Here is a 21,028-nt window from a genome sequence, read left to right as displayed (position 1 = left end):
TTTTTTTTTTTGAGACAGAGTGTCACTTTGTTGCCCGGGCTAGAGTGAGTGCCGTGGCGTCAGCCTCGCTCACAGCAACCTCAAACTCCTGGGCTTAAGCGATCCTACTGCCTCAGCCTCCCGAGTAGCTGGGACTACAGGCATGTGCCACCATGCCCGGCTAATTTTTTTTTTTTCTATATATATATTTTTAGTTGTCCAGATAGTTTATTTCTATTTTTAGTAGAGACGGGGTCTCGCTCAGGCTGGTCTCGAACTCCTGACCTCGAGCGATCCACCCGCCTCGGCCTCCCAGAGGGCTAGGATTACAGGCGTGAGCCACCGCGCCCGGCCAAAATGATGGAACTTTTAAAGAAAAAAATCCTCTGGGCATTCAGGCAAAAAGACAAAGTAACTTTTTTTTTTTTATTTCAGCATTTTATGGGGGTACAAATGTTTAGGTTACGTATATTGCCCTTGCCCACCCCGAATCAGAGCTTCAAGAATGTCCATCCCCTAGACAGTGCACATCACACTCATTATGTATGTATACACCCACCCACCCCCACATCTGCCCAACACCCGATTAATGTTATTCCTAAATGTGCTCTTAGGTGATGATCAGTGAAATCAATTTGATGGTGAGTACATGTGGTGCTTACAAAGTAACTTTTTAAGGAGAAGAAAATCAGCTTGGCATCAAACTTTTCAACAGCAACCCTCAAAGACAAAAGACATAGGAGTAGTATATTTAAAATCCTCAAGGAAAGAAAATGTCCACCAAAGACTATATGCTGAGTAATGTTCCAGTATAGATTCACAGACTAACTCTTAGGAGCACACAAGATATCAGACAAGGCCGGGTACGGTGGCTCACGCCTGTAATCCTAGCACTCTGGGAGGCCGAGGAGGGTGGATTGCTCGAGGTCAGGAGTTTGAGATCAGCCTGAGCAATAGTGAGACCCCATCTCTACTAAAAAATAGAAATTATCTGACCAACTAAAAATACATATAGAAAAAAATTAGCCAGGCATGGTGGTGCATGCCTGTAGCCCCAGCTACTCGGGAGGCTGAGGCAGGAGGATCGCTTAAGCCCACGAGTTTGAGGTTGCTGTGAGCTAGGCTGACGCCACGGCACTCACTCTAGCCCGGGCAACAGAGCGAGACTCTCTCTCAAAAAAAAAAAGATCTCAGACAAGCTTTTCCTTCTTCCTCTTCCCCAACCCCTTCCTGACTAGTTCAGTCCTAACTCTGTCCTCAGGTAGGGGAGAGCAAGGTAGTCACCTGCACAGGAGGTGGGGGTGAGGGCAGGAGCAGCAGCGATGCTGTAGTAGCTCGTGGGCCAGGAAGGCGTTCCCAGAGGAGGGCAGCCTCGCAGAGCCTGCGGGGTGAGAAAGGTACCTGCACAAAGGCAGCGGCACCCTGACATCAGGTGTGGGAGCTCAAGGGTGTGAAACGAGTGTCCACACCTGGGGCAGCCTGACCTAGGAAGTCAGAGCCAGAGTGGGATGAGAAAGACAGTTCGGCTTGGGGTGCCAAAGCCCAAGCAAGGGAAGCGGGAGGAATGGGAGGAGCATCCCAGGGTAGGGAGTCAGAGGCCAAGCAGGGTAGGCCTGTGAGAGACAAACCCGCACAGGGGTAGATGCTTAACGGGGTGAGAAGGGCATCCACATCGGGGGGCGGGCAGGCATCCTGGCATGGTGGGTGAGTTTCAGGCAGAGTGAAGAGGGCATCTGTGCGAGGGGCGAAGGTGACAGTAAAGATGGGAGACCTGTCACGTCCAGGGGGGTTGAGCAAATAAGTAAAAATATTAAAGATCATAGGAACTGGGTCTCACCGTCAGAGAAAAGGGATACAAACATGGAAAAGGAGCAAACTAAAGTGAACTCTGTGGCAGTGAGTTGGAATAGGAGGTATCAGTGTGGCTCATAGCTGCTAGCTAGCTAGATGATAGATTAGCTTAGACCAAATTAGAAAAAACAGATAGATGGATGGGTGAGTGGATGGATGATAGACAGATATAGATGTATATGTGTAGCATATGACACACATATATCCCTTAGCTTGTTCACTGAGTGTGCCTGGAAACAACCATACAGGTGACAGTTTTAATACAGTGGACAACAACCTGCAAAGATCCGCCAGGCTATAAGATAGTGCCCCTTTGATGTTCCTATCCAATACGAATCTTTCCCAAAAGTAAAGCCTTGTTGCTATTTCTCTGTGGGTTTTAGCAATTTTAGAACATAGTAGAGAAAAGCTAACGTGTAAATATGGCCTCTCATTCTGAAAAGTTAAAAGAGAAGCTGAGTAAGCCAAGAAAGCAATTCTTTGAGAAAAGAGAGCACATCAGATCAGGTTTCAGCAAACTATCCAAGCTCTTGTTACGTTAATCTGTGAGAACTAAAAGCCAGAAATTTCATTAAAGGACTAAATAACTGTTAGAATTATTACTAAAGCAAACAAAAGCAAGAGACTGAACTGTTTGAAATCACCACTTCTGTAGTCAAAAATTGTCAAATATCAGCAATTTCATATGGCTCAACTCAACATTTCCTGAAAATAGAGCTAGCTCTTACAAAGGCAGCACTAACCAAAAACATGACAGTAGTAAAAAGAACATTACTCCTAAAAAAAAAAAAAAAAAAAAAGCAAGAAAATTTAGGCATCTTAAAAGGGCATCATTTATTACTCTTTTGGTCAGAGAAAACAAATAAATATTAATTTTTTAAATGCAAAAATTCAGGAAGAAAGCAAACACTTTACTAGAAGATACTGCAAGAATGGGAGAAGAGAAGCAATAAATGAACAAACATCCTGGCAGAAACTATAGCTGAAGAACATATGTATGAGTAAAGAAACAAATACTATAATAAAAATAGTTTTATGCTTGAGTTACAGGCATATTATAGATTATAGCACATGTTCAATAATATGAAATGGCAATTTATTAAAACATGAATTCCACTTGAAAAAAAAGCAAATTAGTGACTGGGTAATTCCTCTATTTATTATTTATTGAGCTAATAACAAATGCACAAAGAAATGAGACAGAAGGCTTTAAAACCTATTGGAACCCTCTTTGTAGAATTGGGCCAATCAGATCTTCCAGGCAGTTCTAACTCATGATATAAAAAGCCCTCTGGAGCATTCAGATGGGTTTTTTTTAAGTCTACACAGATGCTTGACACCAGGATGCCACTATGGGGTAGGTTAAATGGCTACCAACAGATACACGGCCTCCAGCACTTTTTAATTCTTTAATCTTTTTCATTCTAGGTCTAATAATATACTTAGAATGGGATGGAAGTTGCAGGATGGGTTTTGATTTCGCACCCCCAAGAATATTAACAAATGCGGAAGAGTGCGATTAAGGTGTCAAAATAAGGAAAACCAAAGATAAAAAGTAACCAAAGGGTTCAGACGATTCTGGTCTATTCTCAGAGCTCATCTCCATCTATTTGACACGGTGATTGTTCCCTTCTTGAAATACTGCCCTCATGAGGCTGCTGGCTCACCCCACCCTCTCCTGGTTTGATGTTCATCATCACTGGCCTCTACCTCTCCATGTCCCTTGCTAGACCCTCTTCCCCTTCTAACTGCTGGCGATTGTCGGGGCTCAGTCCGAAGACTCTTCTCGCCTCTGGCATTCCTAGGTCAGCTTATCCAGCCTGTGGCCTTAAATACCACCTCTGCTCGGAGGACCCTAAGTGTATCTCTCCAGCCCCTCCCCTTCCCCTGAGCTCCGCACATGCGCAGCAAGCCGCTGACGCCGTCTTTCCACTGCGTATCTAATAGGCATTTCAGACTCAACATGGCCAAAGCAACTCCTGATCCCCCCAATCCTCTTGTTGTCCAGTCTTCCTCACTTCACCGGTGAGACTTAAAACTAGGAGTCTTCTGTCACCGCCCATCTCCAATTCACCAATGAGTTCTGTGACCTCTATCTTGAAAGTACATCCTGAACCCCACCATTTATCACCACCTACACCAATGTCACCCCCCATCCCGACACTACATCTCTCACCTGGACTGGTATAGCCCTGTGATGGTCCCCTCCGTCCACTCCCACTCACCACATAGCAGCCAGAGTCAACGTTTTACAATCAGGTCACATGATTCTCTCACTTAAGCCCTCCAGGGGCCTCCCAACCCCCTGGGAAAAAACAGCAACCCTCACCACTGCAGTACACGGGAGTACAAACTGTTAAGATTACACTGGGAATGACCTGACAATGCCTAATGAACCTGAAGATTAGGACATCTTCTGAACTGGCGATTCTTCATTCTGGTATCTCTCCAAGAAAACCTCTTACAAAGATTCTGTACAGAGATGTTCTCTGTAGAACTGTTTCTAATAGTGAAAAAGTATAAAACACTGAATTGTTCCTCAGTAAAGAAATTGATAAATAAATCAGAGTTTTTTTCACATGACAGAATGCCATACACTAGTCAAAATAAATAAATTAGATCAGCAGTCCCCAACCTTTTTGGCACCAGGGACCAGTTTCATACAAGACAATTTTTCCATGGACGGGTGTGGGGGGCGGGGGGTAAATGGTTTCAGGATGATTCAAGCACATTACATGTATTGTGCAGTCAAACCTCTCTACTAATGATAATCTGTGTTTGCAGCCGCTCCCCACTGCTAGCATCACCGCCTCAGCTCCACCTCGGATCACCAGGCACTAGCTTCTCGTTAGGAGCCGCAACCTAGATCCCTCGCATGCCCAGTTGACAGCAGGCTTCATGCTCCTATGAGAATCTAATGCCCCTGCTGATCTGACAGGAGGCGGAGCTTACACGGTGATGCCAGTGATGGGGAGTGGCTGTGTAAATGCAGATGAAGCTTCGCTCACTTGCTCACCACTCACCTCCTGCTTCGTGGCCCAGTTCCTAACAGGCCATGGGCCAGTACTTGTCAGTGGCCTAGGCATTGGGGACTGCAGAATTAGGTCTATGTGTAGGGTGTAGAGTCTGATGATTTTTGGTGTTTGATCACTGACAACTTCCAAGCCCCACCACTCTCCCTTTTCCTTCTTCCCACATCTGGGCAAAGCCATAAGAAAGCCCAGGCACTCACTCTCTTAAGGTGGGGAGGGAAGTTCAAACCACGCACACCTCTGCACAGAACCCTCCCCACAACACTTCCTAACCACAATAAAAGCCAGAGGCACCACCCGCCACCCTTACTCTTTCTCAGACCAAAACTGAGTCCTTCAGGGAATGTTTTTGATGTTGACTATGTCAGCAATAAACTGGATTTCATAGCCATTGGTACCCGCGTGTCAATGCAGACATCCTGACATCCATAAATTGGGGGGGGGGGTTGGCCAGCATCCAACAGGGAATGGGAATGCCAAATGCCCAAATAAAACTCAGTTACATATCAGGTAAATAAACCTCGAAGAAGACAATGTTGACTGGAAAAAAAGTTGAGACAGGATACCATATAATATCATTTACATGATTATCTGTCATATTTCTAGGGATTTTTTTTTGTTTTATAAACCTATTTTGTATGCCATTAATCTTTCTTTTAGTGAGTATTTGCCTTATATAGCATTTTATTGTCAACCCTTCTATATACTTAGGCTTTAGATACACCCCTTGTAAATGGCTAATTTTTTAAAGGATTTTTAAAATCCAGTTGGACAGTTTTTGTCTTTCATTTGGAACATTCACTCTATTTACACTCATTGTAATTTTGTATATAGACAGGTATATTCCCACTGTCTATCCTGTCAATGCTTTTTCTTTCCTTTCTTGCCTTGCTTTAGGATCTGTTTTCTATTTCTCATTCCATTGTTTTCCTCTACTATAATAGTTAGGCAAATATATACTCAATACTCTTTTAGAAGTAACCCTAGAAATTTTACCATGTGTAATTAACTTATGCAATTGTTAACAGATACACAACAATGTTAGCAGATGAATTGTTGCCCTCCTGAACAATGCAGGACTTTAGATCTCTTTAATCTTATTTGCCCCTACCCTAGACTTATAGTCTATATTGTCATACATTTTTATTTTACCTTGTTTTTTAACCCCAAAGCCCTTATTATTGTTTTATACAGTCATGTTTGCCTGAGTTTACCCACATATTTATTATCTTCTTTTTTCTTCATTTCTTCTTGTATCTCAGACTTATCTGGAATCACTTTACTCTTATCCAAAATATATCCTTTACCTTTGGTCCCCAATCTCCAGGCCATGGACCAGTATCGGTCTGAGGCCTGTTAGGAACCAGGCCACACAGCAGGAGGTGAGCAGCGGGCAAGCGGAGGAAGCTTCATCTATATTTACAGCCGCTCCCCATGGCTTGCCATCTCCTCCAACCCCCGTCTGTGGAAAAATTGTCTTCCATGAAACCAGTCCCTGGTGCCCAAAAGGTTGCAGACCGCTGCTTTAGACCACTGCTATCCAGTAGAAATACACTATGAACTCATGTGTAATTTTAAATTTTCTGATACCCAAATTAAAGAAATTTAAAAGAAACAGGTGACATGAATTTTTTAGCATTGTCTATGATATATTTGTTTTACTTTTTAAAAACAGACATGTATATCCAGATTCCAATATGTCAAATGTAGGTACTTAAAAAACATACTTCAAATTTGTTTTGAAACAGGCAAAACTAATTTTAATAAAACAAAAATATCCCATGACAAAAGCTTGACTTAATGTACTTTTTCTTAATTAAAACAAAAGTGTCTGAATTGTCTGTAATCAAAGATCACTTTGTCTTTGCTAACAAATGAGTAGGCCTCAATTTCTAAGATAAAACAAGAAAAGATTCTCTTGGGAAACTGTCATATTAACAGACAGCTGTGTGTGAACACAGTGAGTACTGAATTCTGAAGGATTCAGGTCAACCTGACAACTGAGTTTTACTTATGCTAATCTATTTTGTGTCCACTCTCTTTTTAGACCTTTCAGCGTGTTACTTATTGTACAGTTATTATTTTATGTCCTATGGACATTCCTCAGGTTTTTAAAGAAAATTTTCTGATGTCACAGCTCAAGCTATTAGCCCATTGGTGAACTGGAGCTAGCTTATCCCAACTTGCAACAGCACATTGTTAAATATCAAGAATTTTGTGAGTTCAACCACTAGTAGCTTAAAATAGGCCATGGTAGGAGGATTTTCCCCATGGAAATCACCTAAACATTGCAATTCAGGGCTTGTTTGGTGAGAACCCCACTAACGCCACTATTTTAAATCCATCCATACTTATACTGCTAACTTTCCATTTCAACTTTATCACCTAATACAGTACTTTTTACACTGCAGTTAGTAACCTTGTGAATAGACCATAAAATCCATGTAAAGGGCCTCAAATAGCATTTTTTTAGCAAAACAGAACAGATTAAGAAAGAATATATCAGATTTTATTATATGTAGTAAGGATAAGTATTGTTATTTTTGTTTCAGTTCTTAATGTAGATATAGTTATGTGTCCCTTAATGACAGGGCTAAGTTCTGAGAAATGCACACTGGTATACGGGGCCCATCATTGACCAAAACCTTCTGTGGTTCCTGACTGTACTTACATTTTATGTCATATATGTCCAGGGTTGTTGCATAGATTGCATTACAGGCTGTGTAATGGAATTTAACTATATACCAAGACACTGACCTTGAGGGCAGCAGTATTGTAACTATTTTTAAGAATTACAACATAGAGCTCATTATGTGTCAGTCACATTTCAATTTACAAAATAGTTAATGATGGATTTGACATTAACTTTATAATAAATTTAATCATCATCCTTACAGACAAGGATCGAATTTTACTGCATGTGAAAGGAAAATATACATTACTATTCTCCTAAAGACCTAATGGATTATGAGTCTTAAATTTAAATTATTTTTAGAAAATCACTTCCCATTGCTCCCATAGACTTGTACCAGATGAAGTGAATAGCTGATTATTCCCCGAAATGACAGAGACAGACACACAGAAAGGCATATACAAACACACACACTCTTCCCCCCACTCCTGTGCTCGTACAGCCATCACAAATACAGCTGCATTGTTGAATTGTTATCAATCCTTTGAGGTTCAATCTTCAACACTACCTCCTCCACAATTCTCTAGCAGGATTCTTTCACTGGTGGGTAAATTCTCTGGCATTCTCTTTATCCCATCTTGTATCTTGAGCTCATGAAACCAGGGACCAGATTTCACTTGACTTTGGGTCATGCCTTGCCTTCCCCACAACAGTGCTTTGCCAAAGAGAAACTCTCAGTAAATACTATTGGTGACTCTTTTAAGTCAATTATGCCAATTCATCAAATTGGTTTGGTTTTTCTATCTACCCAAATATAATTCCCACTTCTACAATATATGTTTCTTCGCTAAAAGCATAAACAGCCAGTTAAGAGAATGGATTTATTTTGCCCCAAAGGTAGGCACAATAATAACTTAAATTGTTAGGGAAATAAATCCACAGCCAAAAGCCTTGCTGTTCCTATTATAAGTGCTACAAACCTAAGCTGTCGCCTCCTAGTCCCTGCCAAAGCTTCCAGCCTGATTTGTGAAGAGGGAAGTCCACACACGACACCCTACGTGGAGATCGCCAGGCCCTCTCTACCAAGACGGGGGTGAAAATACCTGAGCTACTCATCAATGGCTTGGTATTTAACCGATGAAGAAACAAAGAACATTTAAAAATCAACTGCAGCCTTCAACAAGTGACCAAAACTTGAGAGACTATCCTAAGAATATCAAACCAAACTAAGCTATTTAAAAAAAAAATAGAAATAATGGAATAGGCAAGAATAAAACACTAAGAGCAAAATAAATTTATACATAAGACAACTATTTTTCAAAATTCTTGCTTGGCTTTGGATGTTCTGTTTGCCTCCCAGCTACAAACACATTCTTCACACACGCTGGGATCTTGCAGAAAACTAGTCAGCATTCAGAGGCTTAATCCACACTGCCAGTGCTGTGCCCCGGGCCTAATAGTCAGACAGCCATTTGTCCTCGGGAGAGGTTAGGGGTTGCAATGCAAATATGCAAACAACCGTGTCCTTTCCCTAACATAGCTGGAAAAGGCATGATCTCTCTTGCTGTTTTTTAAAAAAAGGAAAATAAAGGAGGAATAAAAGCTTGCAATCTTACGGATTTGTTTAAATACCTTAGTATATTACGATTTTGAAGGAGAAAATGATGGAAAGGAACACACTTGTCCTGGGTAACATCTTAGACGCTGGAGAAGAGGTTGACATTTGTGTGAGAGCTGATTTACCAGACTCGCTAAAGATTTATTGATTTATCAATCACTACCTGGGGCACTTGATTCTCCCCAAGGGAAAATTAACAATTCCAACTAAACTAGTATATTCTCTTATGAACTAAAATGAGTACAAGAATCAATCCTGTCATTGTGTATAACATCCGATGACCAAAAAAAGTATGTGGGGAATACCTAAAATTAAGTTATTTAAAAAAAGAAATAATGTATTAAATAATTTGTAATTGAAGGAGATGAGGGCATTACAGAACTGTGATTGCATAACTGGGTTAGAAACACCATCTGTTAATTCAGACCACCCAGATGTGTCTACTGCCTCCACCGCTTACTAGATGGGCTATCCTGGTCTTCTTTAAGACTCAGTTTTGTCATCTGTAAAATGAAGAGCTACAGTTGCCCTTAGGAGAACTGACAGTGATGAGACTCTAATCCATTTGGCATTGTAGCTGGCGTACAGTCAGCCTTCCATATAGTGGTTCCGTTTTCACTACTGTCATTCTGAAATCACATGAAGTAAAACACTATGACTATGGGAGGCAACACAGGCTCCAGGGCTGAAACAGTTCACAGAGTGTGACAAAGTGCCTTTAAAGCTGTTGTAAGTGAGGACTGAACTTTGATCTTTTTCTTTGCCGCCCCCCCCCAAAAAAATTCCTTTTTAAGGGGGCCTGGTGAGTCACACCTACAAATGATGAAAACTCAGTAAACAGGTTTTTATGATGTTGTTTACTTCCCAACCTGATTCCAGTAGAGCATCACATGAAAGATAGAAGACCCTTAAACATTCCTTTCCGCTGATTCCTGGTCTTTTGGACAAAACCTAATTCTTTCAGCCAGTTGTCAACTGAAGAATCCCTAAATCCACCTCTGACTTGCAAGCCCCCGCTTCAAGATGTCCTGCCCTTTTTGGGCCAAACCAATGTATCCCCTCCATGTCTTGATTTATCATTCTACCTATAATCCCTGTCTCCCTGAAAATGTATAAAAATCAAACTGTAACCCAACCACAGTGAGTCCACTTGCTCAAGGCTTCTTGGGTGTGGCTCCAGGCCATGGGCCACAAATTTGGCTCAGAATAAACCTCCTTAAATTATTTTACAGAGTTTGTCTTCTTTTCCATTGATGTAAGGGTCCTTCAGTGTCAACTAAATGACAGCTTGAAAAGATTTACTAATTAACTATTATATGCATCAAACTTTCCTTAATATTACCCATTGATTGGGAAAATCTAAATCTAAGAAGATTCTACGGCAGGGGTCAGTAAACTATAGCCCATGCGCCAAATCTGGCTGAGGGCCTATTCTTATTAATAAACTTTTGTTAGCATTGTAGAGGCGGAAAGGAAGTGATTCCTTTCCTACTCATCATAAAGGGTCACAGTTGACACCCCTGTAACAAGACGGGGTAAACACAAGAAAAGCATAACAAATTTATTACATGCACACATGTGCACAGGAGTCACATGAAATATGAGAGCCCAAAGAAGAGCCACACGAGTGGAATCTTTAATACCATCCTGAGGCTACAGACAGAATATGGGGCTTGGGGCTTCTGGGAGTTGGGAGGAGGCGGCTTCACAGCTTATGGGAAAGTGGAGAGAGGACAACATGTCAAATGAAGGCTGTCTTGTCATGCAAATGAAGCCGCACAGGTAGTAGCTCTGAGAAAGAACAGACCTTAACCTCTGTGGTTAAAGTTTCTCTGAAAGACCTTTAAAGGTGTCAGCCTTTCAGTCTCTTTTTCCTATGAATTCATCTTTCCTACATCTAGATTAGGGGTAGGGGAGCGCCAGGTCTCGGAGAAGGCCTGGATGTTTATTCCACTAATGTAGATTTTTCTCTACAGATGCACATCTGTCCCACAAAAGATAGCTTTTCAGGGCTATTCTTGTCTGCAGTTTCTCTGAACAACCATCTCAAAATATGCTAAGGAAGTATATTTTGGGGCAAAATATTCTGGTGTCCTTCAGAACACAGTCAAATACTGTTTATGGCGGTTTGGGGCACTACAATGACAGAGTTGAGTAGCTGTGACCAAAACCATATGGCCGGTTGTTTAAGCACACGAGTGGTGAGGGAAGGAGAGGGATGGCGAGGCCATGTGCAGATCAGGAGAGAAACCGAGAAGAGTTGAGTCTTACAGTTTCAGTCTTGTACTCACAGTTCCCTGGGGAGAACGAGGCGATACCCTGCAGGGTCGCAGCCGCTCAGGAGGGAGAGGGAGAGACAGAAGATGAACTGTGGGCAAGTGCCTTTGTGTGGTTCCCCCAGTGGGGGAAAGGGCTAGGCCAGGACAAGCAGGTTTAGGATTGGCCAATTTGAAGACTTCAGCAGGCTCTGGGCTGAATCGCAGGGGCTGTCCCTGATTGTCAGATATTTGGTTCTAGGCCAATTAGCATGAGTATATAGTGTGGATTTGACCAACGGCTTGAGAAGAGGCCAGGGCCTCAGAACTGTGTCAAGACAGCATTTTTCAAAAACCGTACTATACCAGCAAAGCCTAAAATATTTGCTATCTGGGCCGGGCACGGTGGCTCATGCCTGTAATCCTAGCACTCTGGGAGGCTGAGGCAGGAGGATCACTCGAGGTCAGGAGTTCGAGACCAGCCTGAGCCTGAGCAAAAATGAGACTCCGTCTCTACTAAAAATAGAAATAAATTATCTAGACAGCTAAAAATATATATATAGAAAAAAATTAGCCAGGCATGGTGGCACAAGCCTGTAGTTCCAGCTACTTGGGAGGCTGAGGTAGAAGGATTGCTTAAGCCCAGGAGCTTGAGGTTGCTGTGAGCTTGACGCCATGGCACTCTAGCCCAGGCAACAGAGCAAGACTCTGCCTCAAAAAAAAAAAAAAAATTTGCTATCTGGCCTTTTACAGAGAAGTTTGCTGACCCACAGTCTATAGAGGAAGTCTAGACATTCAGTTCAAGGTGTAGGGCCCAACTCATACCTTAAATGAGCTCCTCGCAAATGCTTACAGAGATAGATAATTCAGAAAATTTTAAATGTGTAAAATTTTCTCAGACTGGGAATGAGGGAAAGATGCCCTAGAATCATGGGGTCAGTTCTCAGGCCCACTCTCTGTCCTGCAGGCCACAGCGAACCCCAAGACTCAGCTGCAGTTTGCAACAGGCCCAGGATGGGCGGAGTAGATACTGTGGGGTCACCATGGTGATGGAGCCCAGTGTTCTGACATTGGACAAACCCAAGTTCAAATTTCAGCTCCACCATTTATCAACAGCATGATCTTGGGCAAGTTGCCTGCTGTAATGGTTATCTGCTGCTGTATAACACACTGTGCCAAAACTTAGCAGCATAAAACAATTATTTATCATCTCATGCAGTTTCTAAGGATCAGGAATCAGGAGCAGCTTAGCAGGGTGGTCTGGCCTCAGGGTCTCTCACAAGGTTGCATTCGGGCAGCCAGGGCTACAGCTACCTGAAGGCTCAAATAGGGCTGGAAAAGCCACTTCCAAGTTCCTTCCTGGGTGCTTGGCGGTCTCAATTCCTCACTGGCTGGTGGTCTCAATTCCTCATGGGCTCTGTTCCTTACCCCTTGGGCCTCTCTGTAGCTGGCCTGAACATCCTCACAGCACAGCAGCTGACTTTCTAGACAGAGAACAAGTGATCCCAGAGAGAAAGTGCAAGACAGTGCTCAAGAAGGAAGCCACAGTCTTTTATAACCTCATCTCAGAGGAAGCATGCCCTCACTTCTGCTGTCTGTTAGTGGTCCCACAGCAATAGGAGGGAAGGCAGAGTGCATGGGTACAGAGGCAGGAAGGTGGGTAGATGTGTCCCACGGCACTCTGCCCCTCGCCATTATACTGATAATCAGGCAGGGCTGTGGTGACTGCTCTGTTTGCCTGCATGCATCTCTAAGACCTATAGCAGCCTTATAGTGGAACAAGATGTCATCCAGGCCTTTCATGGCTAGAGAGGAGACGTCAATACCCGGCTTCAAAGCTTCAAGGGACAGACTATCTCTCTTGTTAGGGGCTAATGAAGCTGGTGACTTTAAGCTGAAGCCAGTGCTAATTTACCATTTTGAAAAGCCCAGGGCTCTTAAAAATTATACTAAATCTACTCTGCCTATTCCCTATAAATGGAGCAACAAAGCCTGAATGACAGCACATCTGTTTACAGCATGGTTTACTGAATATTTTAAGCCCACTGTTCAGACCTACTGTTCAGGGAAAAAAAGATTCCTTCCAAAATGTTACTGTATATTGACAATGCACATAGTCACCCAAGAGCTCTGATGGAGATGTACAGGGAGAATTAATGTTGTTTTCATGCCTGCTAACACAACATCCATTATATAGCTCAAGGATTAAGGAGTAAATTTCTACTTTCAAGTCTTATTATTTAAGAAACACATTTTGCAAGGCTGTAGCTGCCATAGATTGTGATTCCTCTGATGGATCTGGGCAAAGTAAACTGAAAACCTTCCGGAAAGGATTCACCACTCTAGATGCCCTTATGAACATCTGTGATTCATGGAAGGAGATCAAAATAGCAGCATTAATAGGAATTTCAAAGAAGTTGATTCCAACCCTCATGGAAGGCTTTGAGGAGCTCAAGACTTCAGTGGAGGAAGTAACGGCAGATGTGGTGGAAATAACAAGAGAATTATTAAAACTTCTAGTGGAGCCTGAGAATGTGACTGAATTGCTGCAATCTCATGATAAAACTCAAATGGATGAGGAGTTGCTTCCTATGGATGAGCAAAGAAAGTGGTTTCTTGAGATGGATGTACTCCTGGTGAATATGCTGTGAATATTGTTGAAATGACAACAAAGGAGTCAGAATATTTGATAAACTTAGTTGAGAAAGGAGCAGCAAGGTTTGGGAGGATTGACTCCAACTCTGAAAGAAGTTCTATTGAGGAGAAAATGCAACCAAACAGTGTCACAAGATACAGAGAAATCTGTGAAAGAGTCAATCAATCAAACTTCATTGTTATCATATTTTAAGAAATTGCCACGGCGACCCCAACCTTCAGCAATCGCCACCCTGATCAGTCAGCAGCTATTAAAATCAAGGCAAGACCCTCCACCAGCAAAAAGAGTATGGCTGGCAAAAGATAGTCATTAGCATTTCTTAGCAATGAAGTATATTTAAATTAAGATATGTACATTTTTTAGACAGAATACGATTGCACACTTAATACCTATAGTATAGTGTAAACAAACTTTATATGCACTGGGAAAGGAAAAAAATTTTGTGACTCGCTTTACTGAGTTATTCACTTTATTGTGGTGATCTGGAACCCAATCTGCACTATCTCCAAAGTATGCCTGAATTATGTGAATCTGGATAAAGTATATACAGGCATTCCTTGTACTAAATCTACACTTACAACTTTTCTGCAAGAATGAAATTATTTCCAAGTGAAAAAAATTTTTTAATTCAAAACAAAAAAGTGATATCCAATCAGAAAATGGGCGCAGGACATGAACAGATAATGCACATAAGAATACATACATGAAAGAATGTTTAGCTGTAGTAATAATAAAATTGAAATTAAAATATCTGTCACAAGTGTTGCAATGTTCCCTTCTCAATCAGGCTTACCTTGACTTACCTAATTAAAACTGCAATTCTCTTCACTCTCCATTCATTTAACTTGCTCTGGGTTTTCTTCTATAGCACTTTTTGCTTTCTAAAATACTAAATGATTTCCTTATTTATTACATTTATTATTTATGTACATGTCCTCCATTAGGATATAAGTTTCACGAGGTAAGGGATTATTTTTTTTGCTCATCTATCTGTAGCACTGAGAATAGGACCTGGTACATGGTCAGCAATCAATATTTATCTGTTGAATGGATGCAGCAGGTGGACCAAGTTGTTTTTTTAAAAAAAATAATTACACCTACACTAGGCAAGAGTATGAATAACCAGACTCTCTCATGTACTGCTGACAGGAGAGTAAACTGATTAAATGAACTATAAACAGTCATATTATAAAATACTAAACAACCATTAAAAGTGATGTGCAGGCTGGGCATGGTGGCTCATGCCTGTAATCCTAGCACTCTGGAAGGCCGAGGTGGGAGGATCACTTGAGGTCAGGAGTTAGAGACCAGCCTCCACAAAAGCGAGACCTCGTCTCTACTAAAAATAGAAAAAATTTGCCAGGCCCCATGGTGTGCACCTGTAGTCCCAGGTACTTGGGAGGCTGAGGCAGGAGGATCACTTGAACCCAGGAGTTTGAGGTTGCTGTGAGCTAGGCTGGTGCCATGACACTCTAGCCCAGGCGACAGAGCAAGACTCTTGTTTCAAAAAAAAAAAAAGTGCCATGCAATGTGGCAAGGTGCTCATTATGTTATTATGTGGAAAATACAAATTGTAACATAGGAAGTACAGTACGTTTCCACTGTTTTTAAAAAGAAAAAAATTTTTTTGGTGGGGTGCAGTCATTCATACCTGTAATCCTAGCACTCTGGGGGGCCAAGGCAGGAGAATTGCTTGAGCTCAGGAGTTGGAGACAAGCCTAAGCAAGAGTGAGACCCTGTCTCTACTAAAAATAGAAAAAATCAGCTGGGCATGGTGGTATACACCTGTAGTCCCAGCTATTTGGGAGGCTAAAGCAGGAGGATTGCTTGAGCTCAGGAGTTGGAGGTTGCACTGAGCTACAATGACACCACTGCAATCTACTCTGTTTCAAAAAAATTTTTTTAAAGCGAAGAGTACATATAACAAAATCTTACCTATGAGGTAAGATTACAAGTGTTTTTTACTTTCTTTTGTCATATTTATTTTCTACAGTGAATATGTATTAGATGTGTAGCAGCTGGGAGCAATCTTTTTTAAAAGAAGAAAATCGTATACATAGTATAAATATGCTTTCCTGTTTTAACAAGGATGTCAGAAGAGTAAAAAGTATTTTAAAAGATTCACTAGATACTTTTTTTGTTTTGTTTTGTTTTTGTTTTTGAGACAGAGTCTCACTCTGTTGCCCAGGCTAGAATGAGTGCCGTGGCATCAGCCTAGCTCACAGCAACCTCAAACTCCTGGGCTCAAGTGATCCTTCTGTCTCAGCCTCCCAAGTAGCTGGGACTACAGGCATGTGCCACCATGCCCGGCTAATTTTTTCTATATATATTTTTAGCTGTCCATATAATTTCTTTCTATTTTTAGTAGAGACGGGGTCTTGCTCAGGCTGGTCTTGAACTCCTGAGCTCCAACGATCTGCCCGCCTCAGCCTCCCAGAGTGCTAGGATTACAGGCGTGAGCCACCTCGCCCGGCCTAGATACTTATATTAAATGAAAACCAGCAAGCAAAGAGAGACAGGAAACAAAATACAGTATATTAAAACATCCTCCCTAGTGTCTGCTGTTTTAAAACTGCAGAAAGTATAAATGTGCATTAAGTGAATAAATGGATAAAAAGTCCATTCTTTTCTCAGTAAGACTGAGATATTCTTCTGGAATGAAATTCAGAAATTCTGACCACCCTTGAAGCAGACTTTTTCCTCCCTACCAAAGGAGTTTGGGTTTGGGCTGAGATCAAGTCCTGCCAACCACACAACCCCTATAAACCCACAGCTTATTGCAAAATTAATTCAGGGAGCTTTAACTCCATCAAACAGAATGGTTAAGGGGGAAAAAAAGCCTGCGATTTATAAATTTCTAGATTCATGATGACTCTCAGGTATAAGTCCCAGGACATGTGCATTATGTAGCACCACAGGAGAAAACATAAGACATCTTTTTGAATCCATCAGATGATAATACCGACTATAAGGACGTTTTGGCAACTATTATAAAATACTGCCCTCTGGTGTTAAGGTCATTCTATATTTATTAACATAACAAAAAGAAAAGCTTTCTTAAGTATAAAAACCACTACCTTTAGGGACTTAAGTTTTTGATTTGCAAATAATCTGAACACAAAACCCCATAGGATTTTACTGGTATATACTGTGGACACCTTCTCCGCTGTGCCTGAAAAGTACCACGTAATGTTATCATAAGCTGTCTCAGCCAATTCATGTCAGAGAATCTTCTCTCCAGGAGCCACATTTAGCTGTCTCTTAAAGAAAAAACATATATATGTATATTTTTTAAGAGTTTCTGTGGGAGAGAAGTTTCTGGAAAATAAACTAAAGATTTTCTTTTTCATAGAAAAATGTCTACTAATTCTGGTAGGAAGAATAAAAATAGGAGATATAACATGTTCTATATATTATAAAAGTCTTTAAAAATATGAAACAATTTTTATGAAAAACAAAACAGCAGCATTAACAAAGAAGCTGACAGTAACTGCCTATTTAGTGATCATCTTCTCCCTGTTTAAAGGTACTTCAAGAAAATAATTTGGGAAGGGAGTTCCAGTGGCTACACACACAGGAATTACATGTACAGATTAAAAAGCCTGGTTCAGAAAAATTTAAAAGAATAATTAAATGAAAGTAACACTAAATCACCACTGAGCTAAAAACAAACTCAAAAAGGTAATTTATAAGACAGGAAAATAATGTTTCAGTTTTTCCCCCATAAATAGAGTTTACAGTGTCTAATTCTCATCTAGATATACATAATAAGCTCAAATAGCTATGACTGTTAAATGTGTCAGATATGAGACTTGGAATCTGTAGGTATTTTAAATCTCATTAGAAAAAAATATTTACCTAAATTTCACAATTTTTGAAGGAGCTATTTTGTAAGCAAATTTTTCCTATATTCAACTCATTTCTTATTTAGAACTTAATAAATGTTTAACAAAATGCTTATTCAAATTAATAAAAACAATAATTAACTAAAAGAATTTTAATTATGAAAGAATAATAATATTAATTATGGCTAATATTTATTGAGTACTTAATACGTACCAGACACTGACAATTACTTTGCCAGAATTATCCCATTTAATCATCCCCAAACTCCATAAGGCAGGTACATCCCCAGGCTGTCCTGCACATACCTAGGACAGTACCCACTGCCCTACAGCACCCTGCTGTGAGACTGGGACGTGAGCAGACCACGCTACCCACAGCTTCTTCCCCATACTGCTTGCCTAAAAGGAGTCCTCCCTCTCTGGTCACAGGGCCAAGGTGCCACATTGAGAGTTTAACCCTGGGCTCCACCTTGCCCTTAGGCCAAGTACAAGGTGACAAGGCTGCAGCCACCACCTGGTTGGAGAGGGACAGGAGAGACCAAGCTCTTCTAAGCACACTAGGAGAATACCCACCACACTGCTATGGGACACTGTGGAACCAGGGACTAGCGTGCCCAACCCACAGCAGCTACCAGCAACACCAACATGTACCAGTTGCTCCACCACTGCTATAGCCATCACCAACAACAAACCAGCTGCCCAGGGGCCAGAGAACTTGCCTATGCACCCGGCCCACCCTTTCCTCGACAGTTAGCTTCTGAGCAAACCACCTGGAGCCCAAGAAGCAGCCCTCCAGGACCCACTAACACCAGCACCAGTGTAAACTGCACTGAGGCCTAAAAAAAGGCACACTCAGCCCACTGCTGCCACCACTGGGGCCCAAAGACTGGCTCAGATGGCATGCAAGTCCCCAGCAAAACTTCACCACAGACTCAACTAATAGCTAAACCCCAAGCAACCGAGGAACTCACAGATCCCACAGACCCCATGTACTGCCCCCCAAAATCATACAAAGATCACACTGCTACAGGCATCCAAAATCAAAGCCAAAGTGTCCTACTCAACCAACAACATACGTACATCTTCAAGAATAAAACTCTTCCCTATGAAAGCAATTGCAAAACATTGGAAGAAGCAACTGCTACATCATATGCACAGATATCAATGGAAGGACACAGGAAACATGAAAAACAAGGAAATATGAAATCACTAAAGGACCACAGCAATTGTCCAGCAACAGATTCCAATTAAGAAAAATTCCTTGAAATGCCAGATAAAGATTTCAAAATAATAATTCTAAAGAACCTCAATGAGATGCAAGAGAAATCAGAAAACTAATACAAAAAAAAATAGAAAATCAATTCAGGACATGAATGAGAAATTTACCAAGGAGACAGATATCTTAAAAAAGATAGAGAAAGAAATTCCAGAACTGAAAAATTCATTAAAGGAAATACAAAATACATTCAAAAGCTTCAATAATAGACTAGACCAACCGGAAGAAAGATTCTCAGAACTGGAAGACTGGTCTTTGAGACACCTGGTACTACATAAAGCAGCCAGACTTAATGAATTATCAGCAGCCCCGAGAGGGGAAGAAAGATCAGAAAGTTTAGAAAACCTATTTAAGGAAATAATCAATGAAAACTTCCCATGTCTAGCAAGAAAGACTTTCATATACAGGAGGACTAATGATCCCCAGGCAAATACATGACAGAAAGGACTTCACCTTGGCATATTATATTCAGAATGTCTAAAATCAAAGTGAAAAGAATTATAAAATTAGCAAGAGAGAAAGGCATTAAGTCACCTATAAAAGAAACTCCGTCAAACTAACAGTGGGCTTCTCAGCAGAAACCTCACAGGCTAGTTAAAGTGTAGAATTTCTTTCAGGTTTCTCTTTGCTTGTCTGTTCATTTGTTTGTAAGCAGAGTTAAGTTGTCATATGTTTAAAATATTAATAATGGGTTATAAAATGTTTTTGCAAGCCCCATGATAACTTCAAATCAAAAAACCTACAACAGATACCAAAACAAAATAAAAAGCAAGAAATTAAAACACAATGCCAGAGAAAATCACTTTTACACAAAGGAAGATAGGAAGGAAAGAAGAAAGAGAGGATGACAAAACAACCAGAAATCAAATAACAACCTGGCAGTAGTAAGTCCTTACCTACCAATAATAACATTGGATGTAATTTGATTATACTTTCCAATCAAAGGGCATAGAGTAGGTGAATGGATACAAAGAAGAGACAAGGGAAAAGGAAACTGCAGAAGAACTCCCAAGAAAATTCACAGTGAAGGGTTTAACAGAAGCTGTTGTGGACCTCAACAAGCTCCTTAAAGTTTGAAAACATGAACCCAACACCAAAAAGTTTTCATTAATAGAGAGAAATGTTCATGGCGCATTACCTGCTTACAAGCAAATCTATGATCAAAAAAAGAAACAAACCAAGCAAACCACCATGGACATATTTCTGAAAACAGTGACACCTCTTCAAGAAGAGCCTCAGCCAGGTCCTTCAGCAGGTATTCCACTAAAGGCATTGTTATCATAGGAGATGACAGCTCCATGCGTGTTATTGCCCCTGGAAACCTTCCAGTGGGACACGTGTGGAGATGGAAGACAGTGATATTGATGATCCTGACACTGTATAGACACTCAGGCTAATGTTTGTGTTTGTGTCTTAGTTTTTTTTTTTTAAAAATTTTAAGTGCAAAAAAAATTTTTTAATTTAAAAATAGAATAAGAATATAAAGAAAGAAGATATTTTTGCACAGGTGCACAACGTGTTTGTGTTTTAAGCTAAATGTTATTACAAAAGAGTCAAAACATTAAAAAAAAAGTTTACAAAGTAAAAAGTTACAGTGAGCTAAGGTTAATTTATTGTTGAAGAAAGAAAAAAACTGTATAAATTTAGTGTAGCCCAGGTGTGCAGTGTTAATAAAGTCTGCAACACTGTACAGTAATGTCCTTCACATTCACTCACCACTCCCTCGCTGACTCACCCAGGGAACTGCCAGTCCTACAAGCTCCATTCTTGGCAAGTGCCCTATACAGGTGTACTATTTTTTAATCTTTTATACCATGTTTTTACTGTACCTTTTCTATATTTAGGTATGTTTAGGTGTACAAATATTTACCATTGTGTTACAAT

At 40.8% G+C, this 21,028-nt stretch overlaps 1 protein-coding gene across 1 annotated transcript in view; it reads left to right on the top strand.

Annotated features, from left to right (window-relative positions):
* Positions 1 to 3,730: 3,730 nt before the first annotated feature.
* LOC123624236 overlaps positions 3,731 to 21,028 on the top strand; it is a 30,468-nt gene continuing 13,170 nt past the window's right edge. Inside the window, 3 exon segments of the mRNA XM_045531868.1 lie at positions 3,731 to 3,855; positions 5,183 to 5,256; positions 18,349 to 18,515. Coding sequence (XP_045387824.1) covers positions 3,731 to 3,855; positions 5,183 to 5,256; positions 18,349 to 18,515 — 366 coding nt within the window.

This window comes from Lemur catta, chromosome 19 (genome assembly GCF_020740605.2).
Source record: "Lemur catta isolate mLemCat1 chromosome 19, mLemCat1.pri, whole genome shotgun sequence".
NCBI classification, from domain to species: Eukaryota; Metazoa; Chordata; class Mammalia; order Primates; family Lemuridae; genus Lemur; species Lemur catta.
The sequence above is the reverse complement of the archived record's forward strand: the minus strand, read 5'-3'. Positions and strand labels throughout refer to the sequence as shown.